The sequence below is a fragment of the Delphinapterus leucas genome, chromosome 11 (genome assembly GCF_059928025.1).
Source record: "Delphinapterus leucas isolate spDelLeu-1000000601 "Yukka" chromosome 11, BTC_Dleu_Yukka2, whole genome shotgun sequence".
NCBI classification, from domain to species: Eukaryota; Metazoa; Chordata; class Mammalia; order Artiodactyla; family Monodontidae; genus Delphinapterus; species Delphinapterus leucas.
In genome coordinates this window covers 12,584,822-12,611,191 of record NC_143139.1, presented here as the reverse complement: position 1 = coordinate 12,611,191, position 26,370 = coordinate 12,584,822, and the positions used below count along the sequence as shown (strand labels likewise).

At 36.4% G+C, this 26,370-nt stretch overlaps 1 protein-coding gene across 1 annotated transcript in view; it reads left to right on the top strand.

Annotated features, from left to right (window-relative positions):
* Nucleotides 1–271: 271 nt before the first annotated feature.
* Nucleotides 272–26,370, top strand: part of EPS8 (EGFR pathway substrate 8, signaling adaptor) — a 73,848-nt gene continuing 47,749 nt past the window's right edge. Inside the window, exons 1-10 of the mRNA XM_022577672.2 lie at nt 272–650; nt 2,874–2,947; nt 11,903–11,970; nt 12,972–13,133; nt 15,435–15,584; nt 18,268–18,350; nt 18,926–19,062; nt 22,673–22,746; nt 24,077–24,203; nt 25,934–26,022. Of these exons, the coding sequence (XP_022433380.2) occupies nt 544–650; nt 2,874–2,947; nt 11,903–11,970; nt 12,972–13,133; nt 15,435–15,584; nt 18,268–18,350; nt 18,926–19,062; nt 22,673–22,746; nt 24,077–24,203; nt 25,934–26,022 (1,071 nt within the window). The 5' untranslated portion in view covers nt 272–543. The remainder of the gene's footprint in view (nt 651–2,873; nt 2,948–11,902; nt 11,971–12,971; nt 13,134–15,434; nt 15,585–18,267; nt 18,351–18,925; nt 19,063–22,672; nt 22,747–24,076; nt 24,204–25,933; nt 26,023–26,370) is intronic.

Here is a 26,370-nt window from a genome sequence, read left to right as displayed (position 1 = left end):
CAATGAACATTTTGGTACATGACTCTCTTTGAATTACGGTTTTCTCAGGGTATATGCCCAGTAGTGGGATTGCTGGGTCATATGGTAGTTCCATTTTTAGTTCTTTAAGGAACACCTGATGGTTATCTTTAAATGATAGGGCTCTGGGTGATATTTTTCCCCTCTGTACTTTTTTGTATTTTGTGCTTTTCCATATTTCTCAAGTTTTAAAATTTTATGAGCTTACATTACTTTCATAATGAAACATTAAACAAAGTAACATTTCATAAAACTGACAATGATGAGGTTGAGTGGAATATAGAATTATGTTTTTGTAGTTAGAGGGTTCAGAATTATATTTAAAATTTTTCTTTTTTATATTTGCTTACAATGTTAGTATATTAATGTTAAATGCCAATTTAATCTTTGTTTATATGTCCATCTGTACTTCTGGAGCCTGAGCTCTTTGAGGGTGGAGATCTTTATATTTCTAGCATCATCCTGGAAGTGACACATATTTTGTTGAATGAAAAACTTTAAAACTGAGATGTCTCAACCTTTTTAATGCCTTCAATCCATGTACCTTTCTTTTTTCAGAACATTAAAGTCATAATGAATGGTCATATTTCTAATCATCCCAGTGGTTTTGGAATGTATCCATCTCAAATGAAGTAAGTTGGAAATTTTATATTTAATTTCTTGGTTTTTTAAATTTGATTTGGTGGTTTTAATTGTTTTGTATTTTCAATGAAAAGATCTCTTTCATTTCTTTATGTAGTTCATTCCTCAATATATAATTTCTTTCTAACACTAAGATATGTTATTGTTAAAAGTTTACTGTGTCTCTTAAGAAAAAGATGGTTAAGTAATATCAACCCCAATGATAGTGATCTAGTAGAGACATTTTGTTCTGGTATTTTATGTATTATTGCTTTCCATAGTTGCATACATACTCTACTTCATAGCTTTCACTTTCTCTGGAGCATTCTTTTTTTTTTTTTAATTAATTTATTTATGGCAGTGTTGGGTCTTCGTTTCTGTGTGAGCGCTTTCTCTAGTTGCCTCGAGCGGGGGCCACTCTTCATCGCGGTGCGCAGGCCTCTCACTGTTGCAGCCTCTCTTGTTGCGGAGCACAGGCTCCAGACGCGCAGTCTCAGTAACTGTGGCTCACCGGGCCCAGTTGCTCCGTGGCGTGTGGGATCTTCCCAGACCAGGGCTCGAACCCGTGTCCCCTGCATTGGCAGGCAGATTCTCAGCCACTGCGCCACCAGGGACGCCCCCTGGAGCATTCTTTTTTGGTATTCATAAAATATTTGCATTTGAGGAAAGTTAAATGTCTTCTAGTCCAGTCTCTCGAGATATTTACCATTGTGTAAAACAAAAAGAGACAAGTCCCTATGGCTTTAGATATAATTTGAAATCACCGCCCTGACTTAAGTGGCCATTGCCTTATATATTGTGGTTAATATTGTTGTTATTTTATATTGGCCATCATGGTATAGAGTTCATTATTTTTCACAACCACGTTATTCACATTTTTCAGAACCAGGTTGTTCACATTGCTTCACCTTCCTCTTTACAAAGATGATTGCAAATCCCTTTGGTGTTGGTCAGTAAGAAACACCAGGGGAGTATGTCAAGTACTATCTTCATCTTGTCCATCAATTTATTCAAGCCAGAAAGTTTTGCCACACCCTCAATTTTTTCTTTTTCTTATAACATTTAATCATGAATTTATTATAATTTCTTCTATTAAGGAACTCTTGATTCTATCCCATACTATTCTTTCTTTTCTAACTTTATTTGTGGACTTTATCTCCTACCTGAATTTTTGCAGCACCTTTCCACCTGGTTACCTTGCCATTAATTCCTGGATTATCTTTCTTAAAAAGTTGTTTGGATCATGTTACTTCCCAGTATAAAGATATTTACTCCATCTAGAGAATAGAAATTTAATCCTTAAGCCCTCTATTTGCCTTCCCTACTTCTCGAGTCATTCATCTCTTCCAATCCCACTAGATGCTTTTCCCCTCGGGCGTCATGCTAGTTCTTGAGCCAGATCTACATGCTTTTTCCTCACTTAATTCTCCACCTGCCTCTAGAGCTGCTTTCCATTCTTTTAGATTCTGCTTAAATGCCAGTGAAGCCTTCTTGGGCATCCTTATAAAAATTTAGTCCTTATTTGATGTTATATCTATTAGTTTAACCCAGATGTCACATTCTGTTGTAACCATTTTACTTGTTTTATTTTATTTTTATTTATTTATTTATCTTTTTTTAACTTTTTTTTTTACTTGTTTTATTAACAGTACCCTCCCCCCGCCCCACCTTACCCCTCATTCTTCTAGATTTTAGGGCTTAATAAATGTTTACTGAGTACATTTTAAAAATTCAAATAATATGTTTACTTCACATAACAGCAACAGTAAGGTAGAAGTACCTGGTAAAGCTGGTCAAATTTAACGATACCGTGTTATTTTCATTAACTGCATTTTAAGTATTTGTGAAAGTAGTGTCTATTTCGTTACAGTCTAAGTGATTGAGAACTTTTTATGATTGGATCACTGCTCGCAGCTCAATTTAGTATGGCAAACTTAAATTCTTCTAAGGCAGCTTCAACCTTGTTGAATCCCCTTGGCTGCGGTTCTGACTTGATGCCTGAGAGGTTGCCATTTGTACCAGCCTCCATCCACGGTGGGTCAGGATCCAATAGCCTATTTCTTGACTGGATCAGTATCTGGCTCTATTTTACAGAGCCGGTTGTATAAACTCTATATGTTCTTTAAAAACACATGGTGATTGTGGTCCACTGGAATTTTTATTTGTAGTTTTGACATTTTATTGCTTACTTTGGACTTTAACTCAGCACGATGACCTTTTTTTTTTTTTTGCAGTGGCTACGGATCACCACCCACCTTTTCCATGGACAGAGAACACAGTTCAAGAACAAGTGCAAAGGCTCTCTATGGTATGTTTGTGTATTTAATGGGGTATAATTCTGTTTCTAACTACTTACTTTTTATGAATGACTTGTTCAAAGCCGTAGCTTGAACCCATGCCTCGTTTATATTATTGGGAATGAAGTAGCGATTGATAGATAAGGATTATTTTAAAAGTAATTTTTACAGAAGCTACCAACGCCGTTAATCTCTGCTGGCTGTCATACAATTTAGAACTACAGATGAAATGTATTCAGTACTTTCTAAGGAGTCTTTTTGCATGGTACCAGTACCTTAGGTGGATTTTCCCATCTAATTATGTATGATATGTTTGTTTAGGTAGTATTACAGTATGACCAACAGCCCTTATATAATTTCTTTCAGATCCTTCTCTAACTTTCATTGTCCTCCCTCTATTGTCTCACTTATAAATACTGGGGTTTTTTTTGTAAACTTCAAATATAAAATAGAAGTCAATACTACAAAGAAGTTAAGGACTCCTGAAATATACCACATACGTTTAGGAAGGCGTTTGCTTTCACAGGGTCTGCATGGCCTTTTATTATTATGCAACCATAAAGAATGAGACTAGCTTTGTGGTTAAGAGCAAAGACACTGGAGCCAGACGTCCTGGGTGCAAATCCAGTTATGAGCTGAGCAAATTACTTTACCCGCCTGCCCCTCATTTTGCTTGCGCGTATAGTGGAGATATCTTGTAGGGTTGACAGGAGAATTTAATGAGTTAGTACATGTAAAATGCTGTGAACAATGCCTGGCAAGCAAAAAACACTGTATATATTTGCTATTATTGTTATTATCTACTATAGGAACCAATAGCATTTTCTAAATTTGAAATTCATTTCTTTTTACGTCACCTAGAGCTACAGTATCTTGGCTGTGGTAAGAATGACTCATTCTAAGGTTTTATGATTCTTTCTCTGCCTATATGTCCAGTGACTAGACTTGAGGACTCAAATTATACAATCATAAAATGGATTTTATACCGTACACAGGTACATTTTCTTGTGGCCTTGTCAATCTGATTAGCGTTGGTTTCAGTTCTCTTGAGTACGATATTGTGACATTCTTACCATGGCCTAGTCATTATGAACTGTATATCTAGAGTATATATTCAACAAATACTTATTTTGTGATTAGTATGTGCCCAGCACAGGGCCGGTAACATATGGTCCTTGACCCTAAGGGACTTGCACTCTACAGAATGACTTGAAGAAACTGAAAAGGGAAAAACTTTTTGGTTTTTGCAAAGATAATCAATTCCTTCAGCCTTTCATTTCTAGACAGAAGGTTATTACGTGTTTCTGTGTGCTTGGCCATGATCTTCACAGTGTCTGTTTCCATGTCCTTTGATTCATTTCAAAGATGAATAGGAGATGGTCATTGCTTGTGCACTGTCTTGGTGAGGTAGACTCATGCATGTATTGTTATAATAAAGTGCTGGATAAGCTTGGATGGCAATGTGTATGAGTGCAGATGGAGGATGTGGACAGGGTCAGCTCTTCTATGTGGGCAGGGCAGGTAGGCAGGAGGGATTTCATAGAGAGATTCAGCTCTGAAATTCTCCAGGCATTTGTGGGGCTGGAGGGTGCTGTAAACAGCTGTATGAACCCTTTTAAACGAGACTATAAGCTGTCTGAAGGTGGGTCACATTTGCCTTGGTTACTTCAGGATTCCCTAAGCTTAGCACAGTGGCTAATGTATAACTTATGCTCAGTAAATAACTGTAGAATGAATATAATGCATCAATGAGTTGCAAACAGTTAAGTGTTAACTGGAGGGCTCAAGGTGGTGCACCAGGAAATAAGATGGGAAAAATAAACACGGACGACATTGGGAAAAATCACACTAAGGCATTTGGACATTGTTTACAAGGAATGGCCACTGAAGTGTTCTAACTGGGGGAATCATAGGTCATATCCATCTTGGATCACTCTGGTAGCAGTTGAGCATGGATTTGATGAGCATGGATGGAAGTAGGTGAATCAGAGACCTAAATAATGTAGGTAAGTCAGATATCTAAATAAGCCCGAAGATTTTTGTTAAGGAGAAAGAGTATTAATCATCTCACAAATACCATAGATCCCAAAGTCTATTTTCAGAAAGCTAAGAAAGGAATAAGGAATAAAAAGTAGTACTCACCTGCAAATGTTAATGTTTATTTTGTGTTGGGAGCAATTTCATAAAATCATATCTCCAATGATTGAATCTTTAGCTTTTAAGCAGTAAATTTTTATTTCTCCCCTTTTACATATAAAGCAAGCTGAGGCTCCTTTTTAAGGTGAGGTAATTTGTCAAAGTCACAAAACTTTAAAAATCTTGATGGTAAGAAAATATAACAGTCAATCTTGTGTAGTGTGAAGCCAATGAACAGCATATTGGTAAAACAGAGGACATAAATAGAGGGATGGAAAGGGGCAAATGCTAGAGACATTTATACGGATGAAAGAACACTCAGCAGTGTATTAGGCTTACAAGTCAGAGGGTTTTAAATCCCTTGACGTTGCAGGTAATGTTTCATTCCTCCTTGTAGCTAATACTCACCTCTCCCTCCCAGCTTGCTGTCCACAAACACACACACAGTATGCCTTCTCTCCGACAGGCTCACAATAAATGCCTATGGAATGAATGGTCAGATGCATGAATGACAGTGGAGAAACACGTCCAGGTTTTGAACAACCCTTTGCAATGAACAAATTCTATTTGAAGTTTTAACTATATTTAGTTAACATTGGGAGTGTTTAGCCTCCCAATCTGCGTAGTTTTTTGTAACTAGAAACTTGGTAAAGGAGAGATTTGTAATGTCATTTCCTGTGTCACAGTGTATGCATTTTCTTGAAGATTTCTCCTTTCACAATGATTAAACCAGTTGAATAAATCCTTCAAGAATTCATTTGTTTTCATGGCTGGTACATGGACTTCTCTGGGATATGAAGGTATAGTGCACTGAAACATGAGTTTCACAGTAATGACCACTGTTTTTTATACACCGACCACAGGCTAGTTACTGTATCAGGAGTTTCATGCAACTTGGTCTTTTTTACGAGGACACTTTTCAGTCTGACACCATAATGTGCCATCCAGATTGCTTCAGGATGACTCTCAGAGAGGCATGGGTTTGGGAGGCCAAACGATCTGTGGCTGAATCATGGCACTTTCTACCAAAGGGCTGCCATTTTGAGCAAATGGTTTAACCTATTGGTCCCAGTTTCCTCAACTACAAAATAGAAACGACAATAATATTGTGGTAAGTTTATGTGAAAAAATAGAAGTAATGAGCCTCTCATGGCAGTGAGGAAGGGCATAGAAGAGTCACTTTTTGTCCTGGGCCCTCAGATTCATCAAGACCCTCAAATTTAATATTTTACTGTTACCTCCAAATGATGTTATACATCTAATCACAGTGATACTTTGACAGGATCAAGGGGTAATCTTCATCATGTTTTTAAGCTTACATTCCAGATATCACTAGAAATTTTTTTTATAAATCCTGTAAATGCAAACTACACAATTATGACAATAAGTTAGCTTCTTTTAGATATGTGTTCATTTATTCAAGGAAAATGGTTTAAATGTGCTGCAGTTTTAATAACCTTATACTGTCCTTTCTTTATTATTGTACAAGAAATGTCAAAGCCAGCATGTCAGAGGCTCTGCGTCACTAAAGTCCCTGACGACATAAATAGGAAATACGTATTAATTTCTCTCTTCTACGGTTTCTTTCTTTTCTTATCTCATGACAGTAACATTTCATTTGTCCGCTGTTAATCAGGGAATTGAAAATGTTATACATTTTTTTCTGGCTAACCTGCTTGTCAATGTCTTTAAGCTTTAAAATTGCTTTTAAGGAACATGCTTGTAAAAAGTATTAAAACATTCCCTTCTGTTGGGGCATGGCTCCTGTAACCTCTTGTCCATGGCTCAGAGGGTCAGTGGTGTGCACACGAGCTTGTGTACTGCCATGTGCTCAGAGGCTGCCTTCCTTACCTTTACACCAGATCATTCAGAATCTTTTCCCTTTGGAGTATTTGAGGCTGTTTTTCCCATGTGTCTGGGTCCCAAGCAGCTTTAATAACCCCATATGAACTTTTCCCTGTTGGTAACATGCCTGCTTCTAGCATTGCTTCTGATATGTGTGGGCTGAGAAACTAATAGGAAATCTTGTGAGTAGTGTACATGGGTTCTGAGTGGGGAATTGAGAGACCTCCCCCTTATGCATTAAAATGTGCAAATTTTAATATTAAACATTGTGACGTCTCTGTCTGCCACTCAGAGGGCTTATTTTATTTAAGTGTGGATTCTCTGCTGTGTGCTGAACAGCTGAACTTCCTAGAAAAATAACTTTCCTTTAAATTAGATGTTGCTGGATTTGGAATATGACCATTTACCTTAAATAATCAGCTGTCTAAAGTCATCCTGTCTCCAGAAAAATCTAAGTTTCACAGAATTATCATTTAGTAATACTTTATTGTCATGACCAACATTTATAGTATTGTTGGGAGACCAGGTAGTGAAAGATAAACATGACAGACAGGCACTCTCTCGAGTTTCATTTTACCTTAAGTTTGAACGTTTTTGTGATGTTAGCAAGTAGGAAAATATATTTGTTTTTTCCCTGATTTTCTTTGTTCTTCTCAGGGAGGTACTGGTAAGAAGTGAGCATAAGTATCTATAAACTATACAGTTCATTCTGTATAATTGACTTGACTGTAAACTTTCCTGTATTTTTACATAGTGCTTGACTCAACTTTCTCAGAGCAGTATTCCTGAATATACCACTTTTCTTAATAGATATGTACCCCACGTATTGTTCTTTTTGTACTTATCTTTCTTTTTCTTTCTGTTTCTCTATGCCTCCTGATCTTGGTTTGGACCTAGGCTCACTGTTTATTTGTCCTAACTGAAGCTCAGGCCAGCTCTTATACATTCAGGTGGCACTGAAGGGTTAAAACCCACTTCTCTTATCTCCATACTCATTACTTACAAGGTGTGATTTACTTGGAAAAAATAAATATTCTAAGAAAAAACTTTTTGAAATTCTTAGGAAGTAAAAGGCCCTTGATTATATACTGTCAGGAGGCTGGGCGATGGTAGAGTCAAAATTCTGCTTCATAGAGTATGTCAGTGCATGTGACTCAGAAAGACACTTTGGCAATTTTTCCACCTCAGCTGAAGGTTTTAAAGCTTCTTTTCTCCTCGGGGATAAGCTATTTTAACGACTTGTTGGACTGGCCAATACAATTAATTCTTAAATAATGTAGTTTTATAAAAATGACCTTGATTTTAAAAAGTTATCTTGTTCAGATACTGATTTGTCAATCCGTGATTATAGTTGCCTAGATAATGAGAGCTTATAATTTTTACTCAGTGCTTCTTACTGATTCCCACTAAGCCACTTCTCTTCTATGGAAATTATGCACTAAACTAGTGAGAAAGGAATTCTCCTTTACTGTGGTTGAAAGTTTTATAAGTGTAAAGTAATATGAACTGTAGCCCATTGTTTTATTTAGGGAGAGAGCTACTCGGCAGCTGCTTTTATGTTACATTTTTTTCTTTTTAATAATCAAGTCCTTATTTTGGAAGCAGCACTTTGTTTTCAGAGAAAGAGAAAATAACAATTTTCTGAATGTTAGCTGTTTCAAATCTTGCTCTCATGCATAAACAGCAATATAGGCAAACGAGAATTCGGTTTAAATGCTGAGACCTGCATATTGTTATAGCTGCCATTGTACTCATTGAAGCGTCAGATGAAACCTAATTTTTTAAAATTAAGACTTTGTTGGGATCAGTTTTAGGTTCACAGCAAAACTGAGGAGAAGGTACAGAGATTTCCCATATGCCTACACAGCCTAGCCTCCTCTGCTGTCACCAGCCCCCCAGAGTGGTTCATCTGGTACAACTGATGAACCTATTGTGATATATCATAATCATCCAAAGGTCATTGAAACCTAAGTTTAAGTTCCTGATCTGGAAGTAGAATATCAGTTTTCGCAGCAGCGTAGCAACTCAAGGATGCTAAAATGATGCGTTACAGGATTTTCGTCTTTGGTGACTGAATTCTTCCATCCTTTTGGGTTTGTATATTGTGGTCCATGGGATAAAAGCTATTAGGAAAAACAGTGAAACACAATCAGTGGTACTGTAACCAAGTAAAATTTGTTCCTGGCTCTAATTGATTCAGAGAGAGAGACTATTTGACCGTGATTTATGCTCTTAATTTGGAAAGAAAAAAATTTCAACTTAAGGAGATAAGATGTGGTAGATGAGTTGCCACTTGCACAGATTTTGGGACAGTAGCTTCCAACCTCGGCTGCATGTTAGAATTGCCTGGAGAGCTTTTCCAAATCCCAGGGCCCAGATTGCATCCTGGGCCAATTACATTAGAATCCTGGGGGGCGTGGGGACTGCAGGATTTTTTTTAAAGTTCGTTCTAATGTGCAGCCAAGGTTGAGAACCATTGTTAGAGAAAGTAGTGAACGTCAGGAGAGACTTTATCTTGAGTATCATGGAGACTTTATTTAGGCTTTTCACACTGTTTTAAGGCTTTGGGTGAGATTTTTCAGGTTTAGGAGCATAATTCCTATTTACAGCTATACTTGAGAATACATGTGATTTTCATAAAAAATAAATGTACTATAATTGCCTTTTAGGAGCCTTCTTTCAAAATTTCCTATTAAAATGTTAATAGTCACTTTTATTTATTCATTGACTTAAATCACTGAAACCACTAGTTTATTTATAAATCCATTTTATGGCATTTATACATTTTTAGGATTTTTAAAGGTAATTTCTTGTAACACATACATCTTATTTATTGTGTAACATGAGAGAGAAAGAGCTTAGGAATTCCTAAAATGGATCCTTGATTTGGAAAATTAGAAATGGTACCATATCTTTTAGACAAGCAGAATAATCAGTTAACATCATGCTGTTTTATGAATACTATCAAATAGTGTTTTTCTATTTTTGTAAAGTACGTTTCTGTGGGATTGAGAAACTACGTGTTAGGAAATTTGGGGGAACAAAGTCTTACTATTTCATAATGAGAATATTTAATTACAAAACATAATATTTTTGACCTTCAACCGTGTTTGCCAATCACTTATCTGAAAGACTCAGAAAAGCATTTGAACATCCTGGTGTTGCCATATCAAAATTGGAGACCATGGCAAGCACTGCCATTTCTTTTAGTGTCCTCAGATCAGACCAGAGGAAACAGAACTACACTCATGTTCTGAGCTGGCCGTGGAGAATTGTGTTAGAATACGATGAATCAGTGATTCTGAAATATTGATTATTTCTAAAAGTGCTTTTCTCAGATATGTCCCTGAGTTATACATTGTATTTTAAAAGTTCTAATGGTTTTCCCAAGAAAAAGTATCCATTTGTTAATATCTCACATTGATTAGTCCTCAGCTAATAATCAGAAAAATTATGGTTGTTCACTTTTTAAAATATGTAAATTAAGGTTTATGTTTTGTCATAACAGAATAGAAAATTTTAGGTGAAACCAGATGTTTCTTTTTGGTCACATTGTTTTGGTAGGACCAGATGGATCATACTTCTTCAGATCATCCTCCAAACAGAAAAAGAAAGGTAGCAGATACTGAATTTTGTAGTGTGTCTGTTTTTATTAAGTAACTTTAATGCTGCAAAAGCAAAAATAGAATATATTGGAATAATACCATAGTGATATAATAGAAGGCATATTTATATTTTCATGTAAGCATTAAGATAAATGAAAAGTCATTACTTGTATCAAAGTTTAAAAAAATTCTACGTGTTAACATTCTTAGCCTGTATATGTGCTTTATAGTTTTGTACTTGCTCTGCTTTTACGTTCAGCAGAACTTTTCAACTTCTGTTGTTTTAGGAAAATCTAAAAGTTTCTATACTACCTGAAAGAAACAGGTTTATATTTGGGGGAAAAAAAAATGGTTATTAGGAAAGCTAAGGTGTGTGTGTGAGACAGAGAGAGAAAGAGATAGAGACAGAGAGACAGAATTTTAGAACTGTAGGAGTCTTGAAGTTTGATCTTATTTCTTTAACCCTTGTATTTTACGATAAGGGTGCTGAGATCCAGAGTTTTGCCAAGTTCAATCTCCTACTTAATGACAGAGCCCAAGTGAGAATCAAAACTCTTCTGGTTCCCACTTAGAGCTCTTTTTCACCATAGTATGCTGCTTTAGAAAAAATAGGGCAACTGCAAATTTACAAATAATCAAGCTGCTTGATTAGAAAGCAGCAAATACAAAATAGTGCCTTCACATATTTTATTTTGGTTTTGCAGCATTTTACAAAAGAAAAACAAAGGTTGCTTTTTGCTTTTTCAATAGTTGGTGCAGAAACTTTCTACCTAACTTTCTTATTTTTTCTAACAGCTTATATCTACAATTCTGAGTATCACATTTGTGTGTTCTGTAGATGTGTGAAAATTGTTAAAGTTTAATGGCAGTGAGTATGACTGACTCTCCTTTAACACTCTCCATGGTGTGGATGTGGTGAAACATGTTCCTTGCAGTGTTTATTATTTTAATAATGTAGTCTAACTCATATAATACAGCATCTGTGACAGTATTTGCAGTTCCATTTTGTTCTCAGTGCATTAAAAGATGAAATTTACAAGCCAGTTTTTATCTTTTTGCCAAAGAAGAGGTCCCTGATTAATAAAATCTTTACGCAAAATAACTTTTTCTTACAACATTAATAATCTTGTTAACCTTTGGGATTCAGAACACTTACGTTGGGTCAAATTGTTCTTGCATATAATGTAAGCTTTCTCATGACTTTTTCATTTAATGTGAACGATGAGTATTTTCAGATACACCACACAGTGGTGACTTATACTACTGTTCTACTGTACTTATGTATGAGATAGACTAGTTTTAGAGATGGCCACGAGACACTGATATATGAACATCAGCCCACTCATGGGTAAATAATGGCTTTTTCAACTTCTTTTCCAGAACAGAGGAAGAATTATGCACGGGATAGTGTCAGCAGCGTGTCAGATATATCCCAATACCATGTTGAAGTAAGATGCTTTGATGTTTGCTAACTTTAGAATGAAGCTTGAGGGACATAAAAATTGGTAGTAAAATCAGAGTTATGTTTTATTTCATTTCTATGATGTTGTAAATTGTGTTGACATTTTTTCTTTCAGATTTTTATAAAGCAGGTGTTAAATATAAAAGTATCTTGTTAATCTGTTTTCGTAGAGAATAAATTAAAATGATAACTGGTCATTTATCATTGCCAGCCTTATTTTGGTTAAAAACAGGACCAAGGCTTCTATTTTGTATTATGGAATCTTCTTGAAATAAGCCTTGACAGTTTCAGTGGATGGTTTAGTTTTACTTTTAGTTTTGTCTAAAGTCATTACTAGTTCTGTTTAAGCAATGGTTTCTTTTTTTTTAGTTTTTCCTCTATTGCTGTCTTTTAAGATGTTTGCTCTTAATTGGAATCTACTTGGGTGGACATTTGCTTATTATAATGGAAAATATTTAAGTAGGAAGTAATTTTTAAATTGCTCTTATTTTCAAGTTTCTACCTCCTCAAGCATGCTTAATTACATTTAAACAGTTTTGTTTCAGTAGAGTGAAAAGTTGGACAGTTGTTACAGACTAGAATTGCTGTGTCTGCTGTCAATTACCAACGTCTGTAGTTTTCAAGCTGCCTTATAGATTGCCTTCTATTGTTCAGCATTTAAATAACCAAAATGGAATAAAATGGATTAAATAAAGAGAATGTTATTTAATCTGTTTAGTTTGTTTCTGTCACGTTTATGTAGTTCCACAAGGCTCAGTATTAAACAGATTTAGATATTTTATGATTCAAGGCATCATTTCCTCTATTCAACAAAAACCTGTTTGTCCTTATTATCCCAATAGGGTAACCATGAAGTTCTACAGTACTTTGTATTTGTCTCTCCCCTCTCTACTAGCTGACTTCAGTTAGTTTAACTTTGCTATTTTTTTGGAAAATGTTTACTAAGAGACTGTGTGTGTTATGTTTTTTCTTTTTGCCAATCATAAGCACTTGACTACCTTTGTTCTGGATCGGAAAGATGCTATGATAACTGTTGACGATGGAATAAGGAAGCTGAAATTGCTTGATGCCAAGGGCAAAGTTTGGACTCAAGATATGATTCTTCAAGTGGACGAGAGAGCTGTGAGCCTGATTGATTTAGAATCAAAGGCAAGTTGGAAATATTTATACTATTTTATTTTCAAGAAAGTCCATAAATATTTATGTTTACAATTAGATCGGGTTGTTTGAAAATGGGTAAAAATTTAGCAACGTAAAATATTCTTGTCAGTCATTTTGAAGAAAAAAATGTCATACTTTATGTACTTTATGCATGTGAAATCATGTTTTTAAACTAGAGATAGAGGGATACAATGTTTTTTTAACCATGTATGATGAGATGGAAGAAGTGAGGAAAAAAATGCATCGTGCTAAAATAAGGCCCCTGGGGACTTCCCTGGCGGCGCAGTGGTTAAGAATCCACCTGCCAATGCAGGGGACTCGGGTTCAATCCCTGGCCCGGGAAGATCCCGCAGGCTGCAGAGCACCTAAGCCCCGTGCGCCACAACTACAGAGCCTGTGATCTAGAGCCCACGTGCTGCAACTACTGAGCCTGCGTGCCACAACTACTGAAGCCCGTGCGTCTAGAGCCCATGCTCCGCAACAATAGAGGCCACCGCAATAAGCCCACACACCGCAACGAAGAGTAGCCCCCACTCGCTGCAACTAGAGAAAGCCCATGTGCAGCATTGAGGACCCAATGCAGCCAAAAATAAATAAATAAAAATAAATAAATTTAAAAAAGAGAAACAATTGCACTGATACCAAAAAAATAAAATAAAATAAGGCTCCTGTAGGGCACTATTCTTTTTTTTTTTTTTTTTTTTTTTTTTTTTTTGCGGTACACGGGCCTCTCACTGTTGTGGCCTCTCCCGTTGCGGAGCACAGGCTCCAGACGCACAGGCTCAGCGGCCATGGCTCACGGGCCCAGCCGCTCCGCAGCATGTGGGACCCTCCCGGACCGGGGCACGAACCCGTGCCCCCTGCATCGGCAGGCGGACTCTCAACCACTGCACCACCAGGGAAGCCCTGTAGGGCACTATTCTTTATGACACATATTAATTACATGCTATGTCAAACCATATCCCAGTGATATGGTTTGAACCCCAGTGAGTGAACTGGGATAAAAAGGTTTGTGTGTATGTGCATTAACTTCCACCAGGCCAACACTGGGCACCTTTCCTTTACACAGCTACTCAGGTAAGATGCTGGAGCTCTTGAAAAAGGCCATTTCTGAGCTCCATCATCTAATAGGCATTTGAGTTGCTAAGATAAAGACAACAACTCTTTGTTGTCTGATAGGAGTTGGGGTAAATTTTGCCCTTTCTTTCATCTCATTCATTGAATTCTGTGAGAGAATAGCAACTAAGAGCTTCTCTAATCCTCATAGTTTCAAGTAATTGTAGAGGAGAGATATTATTTAATTTACTTTTGCAAAGAAAGAAAAGTTATTATCTCTCTAGTATGGCTCATAAATTTCATTCTAATTTAATGGAACCTGCCTTTTTTGTTTCACCTTTTCTGGGTCCCAGGGAGTCAGGACTTAGAATAAATTTATGGTGTGATGTCTATGTGCTGTCTGTAATAAAAGTTATTGTTATTTTTTATGTTCTAGTTATCAGGGATATTGTATTTTGTTTACTTAAAAAAACCCCACAATTTCTCCCGTCAATTCCATCAAGACACCACCCGCTACTTGTGTAAGGCCATTAGTGTTAGGATAAGCACCTTAAATATATCTCATGAAATAATATTCACTTTCACAAGACCAAATATCTTAATCATTTTGAAGAATGTATTTTTTAGTAAGATTGTTCTGACCATGCTGTTTGATATTTTTGGCTGGAAAAACTTACATAGTGAATTTTTTCATCTGAGAGATTCAGTGAAATAAAAAGTGTACAAATGATGTGTTATTCTCAGCCTAACATTTGTGATCACTGAAGGTAGAAACTAAGAGTATGACTGTACAGTGTTCAAGTAAAACAAACAAACAAACAGAAAAACCCAAAACTACATAGCCACAGGGAAAGGAATACCAGGTAATATGGTGAATAATTTTGGAAAGAGGCCTCAGTTTACCTATTTTGCTCTTAAAGGCATCATCTCTAGCCCATAATCTTAGGAAATCAGTAATGCTAATTTCAGTATTTCTTCTGTTTACCAAGAACACAACTACATTCCTTTGTTATATATTTCCATTTTTGTTGCTCTTTCTCCCATCCACCAGGCTTGTTATCTTTGCTGCCTACTTGTACCTAATCATCCTCCAAATTTACTGTGTTTACTAGCATCCATTGTCAATGTGATTTGCATACTTTAAAAATTATTGGTATGATGCCTAGAGCTCTTTGTGGGATAGATTTTATATAGCTAATGAAAAATAAGGCAAGTTATATTTTTACTTTGTAGAATGAACTGGAGAATTTTCCTTTGAACACAATCCAGCACTGCCAAGCTGTGATGCACTCCTGTAACTATGATTCAGTTCTTGCCCTCGTGTGCAAAGAGTCAACTCAGAACAAGCCCGATCTTCATCTTTTCCAGTGTGATGAGATTAAGGTAAAGGAATGGTGAATTTTCTTTCCCTTTAAGCACATGTTCCAGCAGCTTTTGATGATCTACTTCAATCACATGGCTAGTAGGTACTAGATTTTTAGTTTCTTAGGATTTTGTAAGGAAAACAAATAACCTCGGTATCTTCCCTAGGGTTTCCAGGCTAAGTAAATAAAGAGGAGATAGAATAGTATTAAAAGAAAGAAATCAGATGCATTCTGTTTATTAAAACAAAGGTGTGGATAATACATTAAATTCTTCACTGAGGGACTTGGACTTATAATTAAAGATTGATTCTTCAAAAATCATTCTTCATGGACAATAAATAATCATGTCATCCTATTTTATTCTGCACTAATCACATAGCATGGATTATTGCAATGAAACACTTGGACATTTTCCATGATATCGATTTAAGGTTCACTGTTTAATTATGTGACTGGAATAATTCCTCAAGATATGTAATCCCCTAGTGATAATGTGAAAATAGTTGAGCATAGTTACCAGTAATAATATGCCATACGCTGAAGATTTGTATTTGAAAGTACACTGTAATTTTCAAATGATTATAACTTGTGATGCTTTATTGGACATTAGAATTTATCTTCAAACTTGAATCTTTATTTCATGAGTTGATTTCTCTAAAAGGGAAATCATTTTTGGTTGAGTTGATTGGTGCTTCGCCAAAGCAGTGTTTTATCACTGTGACTGCATATTATAACATATACAGGCAGTTTTTATCTTATAAAGAAATGCCGGGAGATTAGCATGAAGTGTCACTTGATCTTTTCTGTAATTCTTTGACCTTAAAATATGTTAGGTAAATTAAGATTGACTATGAATTGTGTATTTTATAATTTTCTTTTAATTTCAATTTATGTCATAAATGATTTTCTAAAAATCTTACTTGAAAAGAATTGTGGCAGTAGATAATTTGTATACGTAATGTTCATCAAACTTTTATATAGTGCCTTTTGAAAGTCATAAAGCGTATTAAGAATTTTGCAAGGTTAGATTTATTAAATCAGTAAGGATTAAGATGAATATTTTGCTCTGAAAATATAGTGAAATTTAATTCAAACATTTTAAAAACAGAGAACTATGCTAAAAGACATTTTAAATCTGGTGTTTGCTTCAGCGCTCTAAAATCCCTCCCTGGAAACTAAGAGTTATTGGGCTGAGTGAAGTTTCTGGATTTCAGTTTTGAGGATAAAAGGTTTGCTTTATTTGATAGGGCATGATGATATTGATGGGTCCAAAACAGATTTACTGAATGCTGTTTTGTCCTCATTAAAAGTCAAGGACCACTACACAGCTATATGCATTTACCCATTGGTGCACATATGAGATGGATTTTTTTTCTTGCCCCATTAAAAATATAAATGCAACGAAATATGTGGTTTCTTTTATATGGGCCGTCTTGCAACATCAGTTTTGTGTTTTAAAGTTTCTTTATCAGGGGACTTTACCCAAAACTCCTGCTCACCTCTGTAGTAAATTTTTTCTTAGAAATATGATGGCCAGCCCCACACCCTGCCCATAGGAAATTCAGGATTCCTAGGCATCTTCAGTTTTATTTTCCCACATAATAGAAAGCCTTTGAAATGACGTTCGTAATGTCTTCCTAAAACTAGGATGTTCTTATGGAAGTGAAGCAGGACTAGGATGCATTAGCGCTCTCGTTTAATAGCCGTGTGACCTAGGCCAAGTCATCATATAAGTATTCCTCAGTTTTATTAATTATAAAACAATTAGAACAGATTATATGATCTTTAAGTATCCTTTCAGTTCTAAAATTTTACGATTACCTGGACTTATGGTAAAAGAGTATAATATGTATGTATGTATGTATGTATGCATATATGTATTTGAGAAAAACATACGTAATTACAGAGAAAAAGCAGGCACAAAACAGAAAATAAATACATCCCAGCAAGAACCTAATATACAGTAATAATCACTGGCTAAATAAACTTCAGAACCAAACAAAATAAATTTCTTAGCTGCTAATCTCTTATTGGTTCCCAAGAAAACCAAATCAAACGTTCAAGGATTATTGTTGGAAAAGGATCGGAAATGTCAAACCATTTAGAGAAAGTTAATTTTTATTAACGTGCAATGACAAAATAAAGAGGTCATCACAAAGGTTACAACCTAGTGTTGGGGTCCACCCCGTGACAATGTGGGTTTGTCTTAAACTGGGAGTAGCGCTGCTGCAACTGAGTGGTTTCCACCAGTTAATGGGGGCCCAGTGGATGGGGAGGACGGGGGAGAGGAGGGATGCTGCTCCACATGCTGGTACTTCTGATTCCTTCACTTCTTCCCAGGCATAGCTATTAACCCATTACATTTTCAGCATGTGTTTATACTTTCAGCATATGCAAATCCTTTTTCTCTTTGCCTTTATGCAAGTATAGCTTTTTTTAAAAAAAAAAAAAAAAACTAAAGGAATCTGGATTAAATAATCTTTAAAAATTCCTTCAGTTTTCCAATCTTGTCATTACAAAGTTCACTTAAAAAAACTGGAAGAGTTATGTTTCGAAAGCAGATTTAAAAAAAATAAAATGGCTTCTTTGCATCAAGACATTTTTGTTTTGGACAGGGAACATAATCCCTTTTTCTGTTTTAACCTACATATCAAGACAAAAAAAAATCCATAAGCCCCCAGGTAACTTGTCTTTCATTGCAGGCAAACCTAATTAGTGAAGATATTGAAAGCGCAATCAGCGACAGTAAAGGAGGGAAACAGAAGAGGCGGCCTGATGTCCTGAGGTAAAAACATTAAAAGAAATTAAGGGCTAGAATTGGTGTGTTTTTAAGTCTTTTTTTTCCTCTAAAAATGAAAAAAAATATATTTTCAGTGAAGGTATATTATTATATTTTGCAGATTACAACCTGTAATCTCAAGTCATTTGCTCTCGCAAGTTTGTCGGTGTATGTGTGTGTGCCTTTTCTCTCCGTGATTCTGGTCTTTCTCTGATACGGCTCCTTCTACTTGTGTTGTCACAGAGACCCATGAACCAATGTGTGGCATTTTAAGGCAAGGTAGCCAAAGGGACTATAAACAGATGTTAGGTCTCTAGTTGGTTAACAGCCTTTGCAAATCATAGGAGACCCAGAAAAAATGTTAAACCTGGTTTTCAGCTGATTTGAAAATGTTCTATATTTTTATATTTCATATACATTTATAAATATACATAACATGGCATGGTTAGGAAATCCTTGTTTTTCTACCCCTTGACATAGTTCTTCTTGAGGTTGAAGAACTAATACCATAAAATTGAGAGAATTGATGTATTGTAGAAATAGAGAGGGTAAAAATTCAGTTTGTTTTCATCTGTTTTTAGGATGATTTCCAAAGCAGACCCTGGTATACCGCCTCCACCCAGAGCTCCCGCCCCTGTGCCACCTGGGACTGTGACCCAGGTGGATGTTAGAAGTCGGGTGGCAGCCTGGTCCGCATTGGCAGCTGACCAAGGGGACTGTGAGTATTTCCAGGGATCGGTGCTCATTTATCATTTACTTTGAGTTGTGACCTAGTTCTTGTTTTCAAAATCTGATGCTGATTTCTGAGCTGAAACTTGAGGTTAGTCTTGTAAAAATAAATCTTTCGTAAAGGAAAGTTAAGCCTTGGGCACTGTAAGATTATTGTCTCTGAGAGTTCAGACCAGTCTTAATAAATATGGTGTTAGGAGTAGACTCTTTTCTTTCTAAAGCAGTCAAAGAGAGGAAGTTTGACTCAACTAACAATTAAAAGAATGGTAATATTATATATACCAAACAGGAGACGATCAATATTTTTTTAAGATAATACTTCAAGTTCTTTCCATTATTATTATCTTACCACTGTCCTCTTTTGGACAAACTGTTTGTGGTTACAAGGACAGGATGTCAGGGCAGGGGTAGGGTGACGGAAAAGGGCTAAAATGCATTCACCATCGGGTAAACTTGCCCAATGGACCCTATGTCTGTACCATCATTTTACCATGGCATTCTTCTTTAAAAACAAATAATCATAGCAAAGAACATAGTGTAACCTTTTATCTGACAGAATGTTTTACTAAGTCTGAAATTTTTATACCTGGAAAATGCCTTAAAATATGTTTGGTCCAATCTCTTCATTTTAAGGGTGAAGAAATAGTGATCCAGTGAGTCTGAATTTGATGGAGACCATAGCCTCATTCTTTTGCCTCCTAGTTCAATGTGATTTCTTAAATCTCTTATCCTTTATCTAATAAAGCATTATTCATGAGAATCTAACAGTGTAGTTAACCTACGGAACTTGATTACCAAAATGAGTGATACTGGACTGTACTTTGAGTCTGGAGGGCCAAAATCTGGGCTCTGGAGCAAGACAGGGACCTACCTGTGCGACCTTGTGAAGTTATGCCTTACTTACAGAATGGGGATAATAATTCCTATGTTGCTGTGAGTCTGAAAGCAAATAATGTCTATAATAGTACCCGGAACAGTATAGTAGACATTCATTTTTGCCAAATTGAGTTCATTTTATTTTATCAATTGCTTTCCATTTTATTTAGATTCCCATGTTCTTAAAGTTATTTTCACTTTACATATAAACCCAGCTACCGAACAGATGAAAGAAAGAAATCTTTGAAGCATCCGCTTTTCAAAAATAAAGTAACAGAATTATTATTTGCTGTAGTGTTGTAGCAGTTTCTGTCTTTAGGAATTATATACATTTCTATCAGTCCACTTTGTATTTACAATTTTATGTTTAAAAACTAAACGGGAGTTTACAGTGTTTTCTACTTCTTGTGTACTTACAATATTTTTGCTATTGTTACTATTTTGTAGAGGGGATGTAGGTTTTATTTTGAGAGAAGTCAAAATGGTTTTTCTTGAAGTTGAGGAAGGATAAGACATCTTAAGTTTTCAGACATTCTGAATAAACCTGTAAAAACATCTGTAAAACCTAATATGTACAACAACAAAAATTTATTCCCGGGAGTTTCTGAGCCCTCATTAGATTTTGTCTGAAATACTCTGTGCACGCTCATCTGTTTAAATTACAGTTAGATAAGGTTTTCAGAACTTCTGGTTTACTACCAGGTCAAACAGAACACGCCACTTACCACGTGAGGTTCTGTCCAGCGTGCAGGCTCCAGGCCAGTTGGAAAACCCTCCAAGAGGAGTATCCCTCTGGTCCCTCTGAAGGCTCCAGCTGACTCAGGCTGGACAACTCCTTCTTTGGACCCTTAACGTAGCTCTACCCCTGACTCCAGAATAGAGCTCTGTAGAATAGTGGCAGTGGGATGCTAGTAGCGCCGCAGATTATGAAAAATCCGAGAAATACCGCCTCTCTCTCACTGTGCCGTCTGAATGATATTTGGGGACCTATTGGAGTTCCTGATAGCTGTAGTTCAGCTTCAACTTACTGCCCTCTGGAGTGCACTAAAACCAAGACAGCAGCTAACCGTGTGTAAAGCAGCAGCTAACTGGCAAGATTTCATATGTTGAAATTTCACCGATTAAGTTTCATAAGACTGATATTCCATTTAAGGGTAAAGTTAGGCATAGAAGAGGCATAGCAGTTTTCAGTATTTTTTGTAGTTCTCTGTATTGAACATCAAGAGTCATGATGATCCGTCATGAGTTGTATTTCCATTAGTGATGATACAGTTTTTCTGTTTCATCCATCCATTTTTCTTTCATTTCATCTACTGAGAAATCTTCGAAGGAGTATCTGTGTTTTGTGGAAGTGTTAACTGACCTGTACCAGGACGGAGTTCATGATAATGATCATGACTAACATCATGGTCTAGCCAACTGAGCTAATGCAAGACTTTGGTTCTATTTTTTTTTTTTTTTTGCGGTACGCGGGCCTCTCACTGTTGTGGCCTCTCCCGTTGCGGAGCACAGGCTCCGGAGGCGCAGGCGGGCCCAGCCGCTCCGCGGCATGTGGGATCTTCCCGGACCAGGGCACGAACCCATCCCCTGCATCGGCAGGCGGACTCTCAACCACTGCACCACCAGGGAAGCCCAAGACTTTGGTTCTTTAATTTGCAAATTCTTGTAGGTATTTCTACTTATAAAGTTTATGGCTTAAAATGATAATGAACCCAACATTGTGGGTTTTAAGCTTAACTAGACTACAATTTTAGAAGCACCTTACTATCAGAACCCCCAAAGCTTTACTGTTGTCATGATGTTAGATGGTATGAAAATTAGGAGCTTTAGAACTTAGAACTTAGTCGGCCCATTTTAAGAAGTAGGTGCTTAGCCGCACGCATGGCCGGGACAGCTGTGTCCGGTGGTAGAAGCAGCTTAAGTGGCTGAGGCACAGCCCTCGCCGCCTCCTCATAATTCCTGGCTTTTCACAGGCAGATACACGCCAGCCGAGTCGGAGCCAGTGCTCGGACGTGACGAGCCGGGGCTTGGAGAGGAAATGAGATAGTCCTCCCATGGGGATGCTCCTGGGACAGACCCTTGGATGTGCTTTTCCATCTGTCCTTACAGCAAGCCCGGGAAATGTAGACAGTCGGCTGCTCTGTCCTTTTGGAGGCCTCGGAAGCTCCGGGCCGCACTTAAGCAGCTGATCCTCCTGATCGCCTAACCCAGGTGTTGCCCCTTGTCACCGGCAGGGCCGCATAAACCCAAAGTGGGAGAACAACCCATTTGGGGCCTGTTCTGTGAGAAGCCACCTGGTCGGCAAGGCGGGGTGGGAAGGAGAGAAAAGACGGCTTGGGCCTGGTCCCCCGGGACCTTGGAGTGCCAGTGGTGGGAAACACGGCCAGGACCTCGTGGGTTTATATTTTTTTCTTGTGTAGGAATTAAAGGGTACTAAGTTAGGGTTGGTTCCACTGGCAGCTGACTTTGGAAAGAGAGAGAATAGAGGGGAAATTACAGTGTAAATCAATCCCATACAAATGGAAAGCCAGTACTGCAGCTCTGCCAAGTGTGGTAGCAAGGATGCACGTCAGAGATGATGGGCACAGCTTTGATTTTTGTACCCAGCGGAGGTGTTTCCTTTTGCAAATGATGCTCTTTTCTAGACAATTTGCATGTTTGATTATCTATATTGGTATCACTTAAGCAACAGGTTGAAAGATACATGATTCTCTTTTCTTTAGTTGAGAAACAAAGGAATTATTATCAGCAGGAAGAAACACCTGAGATGACGGCAGCTCGCATTGACAGAGATGTGGTAAGTGAAATAGTCATCTTTATATCTTTGGCTTTTTTTTAAAGGAAAAATTATTAACAGGGAAAATTAAGTTGATTTAAATAAAGGTATTTTGTGGAAACCATATTTTCTCTTTCCAGTGGTGGTTAGGCCCTTTGAATTATTCTTTTAAACTATTTTTGCCTTTATGCCAATATTTAATTAGTAGACTAAGGCTGTGATAGAACTAGACTATCAACTGGTTTGCAGAGGAATTTAAGCTGAATCATCAAGATTTGAGGGGTTTTTCTTTTCTCATAGTTTGTAACCCATGATTGAAATATCTTCTAAATTTGTCTTCCTGGCATTTACTCTAAAATATTTTATAATGCCCAAAAGATAAAAGTTATGTGGCATTTCTTAAGGGTAGATAAGTACATTTTAATGCTTTATAAAGGATAAGGCTGTATTTGTTTTTATTTCTCCATAGTAATTTCCTTGCAGAATGACAATGTCCTGTGACATAATCATAAAATATGACATCAGCATAATTACTTTTTATACTCTACTTATGTTCTCAGCTTATTTGGAAACAAATATTTAGAGGAATTTGAAGTTTGGAATTTAATTTTTACATCACAGTATTACTTGTTAATGCTTAAAACTTTATTTAATATTTAAAAGCTTATTTAGCCTCAGTTTTTACTCTTTAGTTAAAAGAATGTCAAGTTTCACACATAAAAGAGAAAGTCAAGTAAGACTATAGTATGTATAATATAATATGTATAATGTAATATACAATATAGTATAATCAAAGTTGATCTCATGATCTCTGAAAGCATAGTGCATCATTAATTCTGTTTTACCCAGAAGAAATGCTTATTAATGCCTATTATTGCAGATTATCTATGTGTTTATTTATCATAACACTCTAGAGCCCTTTAATTCCATGAAATAACATTGTCAGTGCTTTACTGGAAAATTTATTAGAAAAACAGAAATGCTCAGTGCTGTTCTAACAAACTGTTTCTTGGAAATTTTTCCCCTAACTTTATGTGGGCGAACACAATGAAAAAATCAGAGTAATTGAAAATAATTAATAATCTGAATAGATGTTGTGAATGCTTTCTTTATGGTATTGAAAATAGAACAAAATTAAGCTAAAGAAAAATGTAAATGTTAGACTTCAGCCACAGGTATATTTAGTTCAAAACTTTTTCTTAGAATTAGTGATAAACCTGAAATTTGCATGTGGGAGGTGTTCCTTTTTCTTTTTTTTTTTTTAACTTTCTGATTTTCCTTCACAGTGTACAGCTAAGGCAAAAATAGTTTTCTTTTGTTTTATATTTTATTCTGTAATTTCTAATTCCAGCAAATCTTAAACCACATTTTGGATGACATTGAATTTTTTATCACAAAACTCCAAAAAGCAGCTGAAGCATTTTCTGAGCTTTCTAAAAGGAAGAAAACTAAGAAAGGTAAAAAGAAAGGACCAGGAGGTAAGTTGGATTTTCTTAACCTTCTAAAGACCATTCAGAATGCCAGTACTAGGCAGAGTTTCTGACCTTCTGAGTTGTTCAATAAGACTCCATTGACCAGGGACCAAGGTCCCTTTTCTGGTTTTGAGATAGCACCAGTGATGTAGGCAGAGATTAAGATGAGCCTGGGGAAGAGTCCATTTGGTCCCAAGTTGGCTACAGTAAAGAAAGACTCTAGGACACTTTACCTAAATTACAGAGACTCTGAGATTCAGTAGTGACCATCTGTCTATAGTTTTCATTAGTCATTATAAAAGTAATGTCTGTTAAAGAAAATCATAGCACCATTCTTCCCATATTTGAATTTATTTAATTGTAAATATAGAACCTCATTATTTTGTTAAATAAAAGGGTTGACTTTTCTCATTAAAATAGTTTAAAATGTTAGTGAATTTTAATTTCTTATCACAAAACACCAAACAGTACATTCGGGTCACCTACAAGCAGTTTTTAAGTAGGCGGTGGCTCAGCTATTTAAAATGACCTCAAAATGTATAAAATTATAATTATGGAACAAAATGGTATAGATTGAAATATATAAGGGAATAGTAAATAAATATTCCTTTTATTTCACATGACTTCCAAATCTTTCTCTAGCTCTGTCTATATCATAAGCATATGACCTGTAGACTTGTTTTCTAGATGGATGGATGTGGATATACCTCACCTCCATACATTCTGAAGTCAAGTATTACTGCTTTCTGATGTCCCAAACCACTTACTCCTCTTGTACTGTTTACGAACAGTATACTATCTTCTTGGCCATCCAGATTCAAAGCCATAGATTTTTTTATGAGTCCATTCTCTAGCTTATAACCAACATTGATTTTATTTTTTCGGTCCCTTGTACCCAGTTTTTTCCCTTTTCATTTTCATAACTAGCACTGCTTCAAGCTGCCTCATTTTTTACCCAGCTTTCTAAGCAACCCTCAAGGCTTTAGTCTTCCATTCTACGAGGACAGTCTTCTTAAAGCTCGAAGTTGGTCACTTCATTCTTCTGCTGGAAAGCATGTTAATCCCATGTTCTATTGATATAAGTCAAACTCTGGCGGTTGAGGTCTGGCAGTCAAGGTCATTCACAATCTAACCTTGATCTGCTTTTCCATTCTCGCGTTTCTTTGCTTTTATGTTTGTTGTTTCATGTACATGCAATTTCCTTTTTCCATGTTTTTGCTAATGCTGTTTTTATCCAACCATGATGTTTTTCTTACCAAATTGCCCTGGGACAAACTTTTCAAATCCCATCTTAAAAGCTGCTTTCCCCATGAAACATCTTTAAGAATACATTTCCCCATCTGTAGTCTCTTTTTAAGCTCCCGGTTGACGTATCTCTGTTACTTATCTGATTCGTGTCTTCCATAGATTTTAAGGCCTTTAGGAGTAACTTACGCATCCGCGTAGCCTTCACTGTGATAAGCACAATGACTGGTGCATAGAAGGGCTACAATATGAATCTATGGAATTGATGAGTAATCTGATAGTGTCTAAGGGCAGAGGAATCCATTTCAAATGTTGGATCACCTTAATTTGTTACAGTCAGACTATGAGATGCGGGAGGGTAACTAGGTAGCATGATATCTGATGTGATCATTAAATTTTACAAACATAAATGTGTTTTCTAATTTTTTTCATTGAATAAGTTTTCTTGGAACTCTGCTCTCATCTACCCCTCCTCCCATTTATTTCTTTAGAGGGTGTTTTAACACTGAGGGCAAAACCTCCACCTCCTGACTTATTTATTGACTGTTTCCAAAAGTTTAAACATGGATTTAACCTTCTGGTAAGTGAAATTTATTTATATACAATTAAGAGAAACAAACGGAAGAGATCCAAGTCTAGCCAGGATGTACCTGATCAAATTAAGAGATTAAATTGTTGTTATAGATTTTTTTTTGTATGTGTGTTTTGATTTGCCTTTCATTAGAAGAGCAGATTGCAAAAATCTGTATATCTAAGAGATTTAATCAGAAAAGAATGACTCCAGTCTTTTAAAATGAAATTCTCCTAATCTCACTCACGCTTGCTAATTAAGATACAAAAAAGTGAAACTAGTAGTAAAAACCTCTTCTTTGAGTCTATGTTGAACCTTTTTGAATGTCTGCCTTTGTCTCGATTACATCATAGTAAT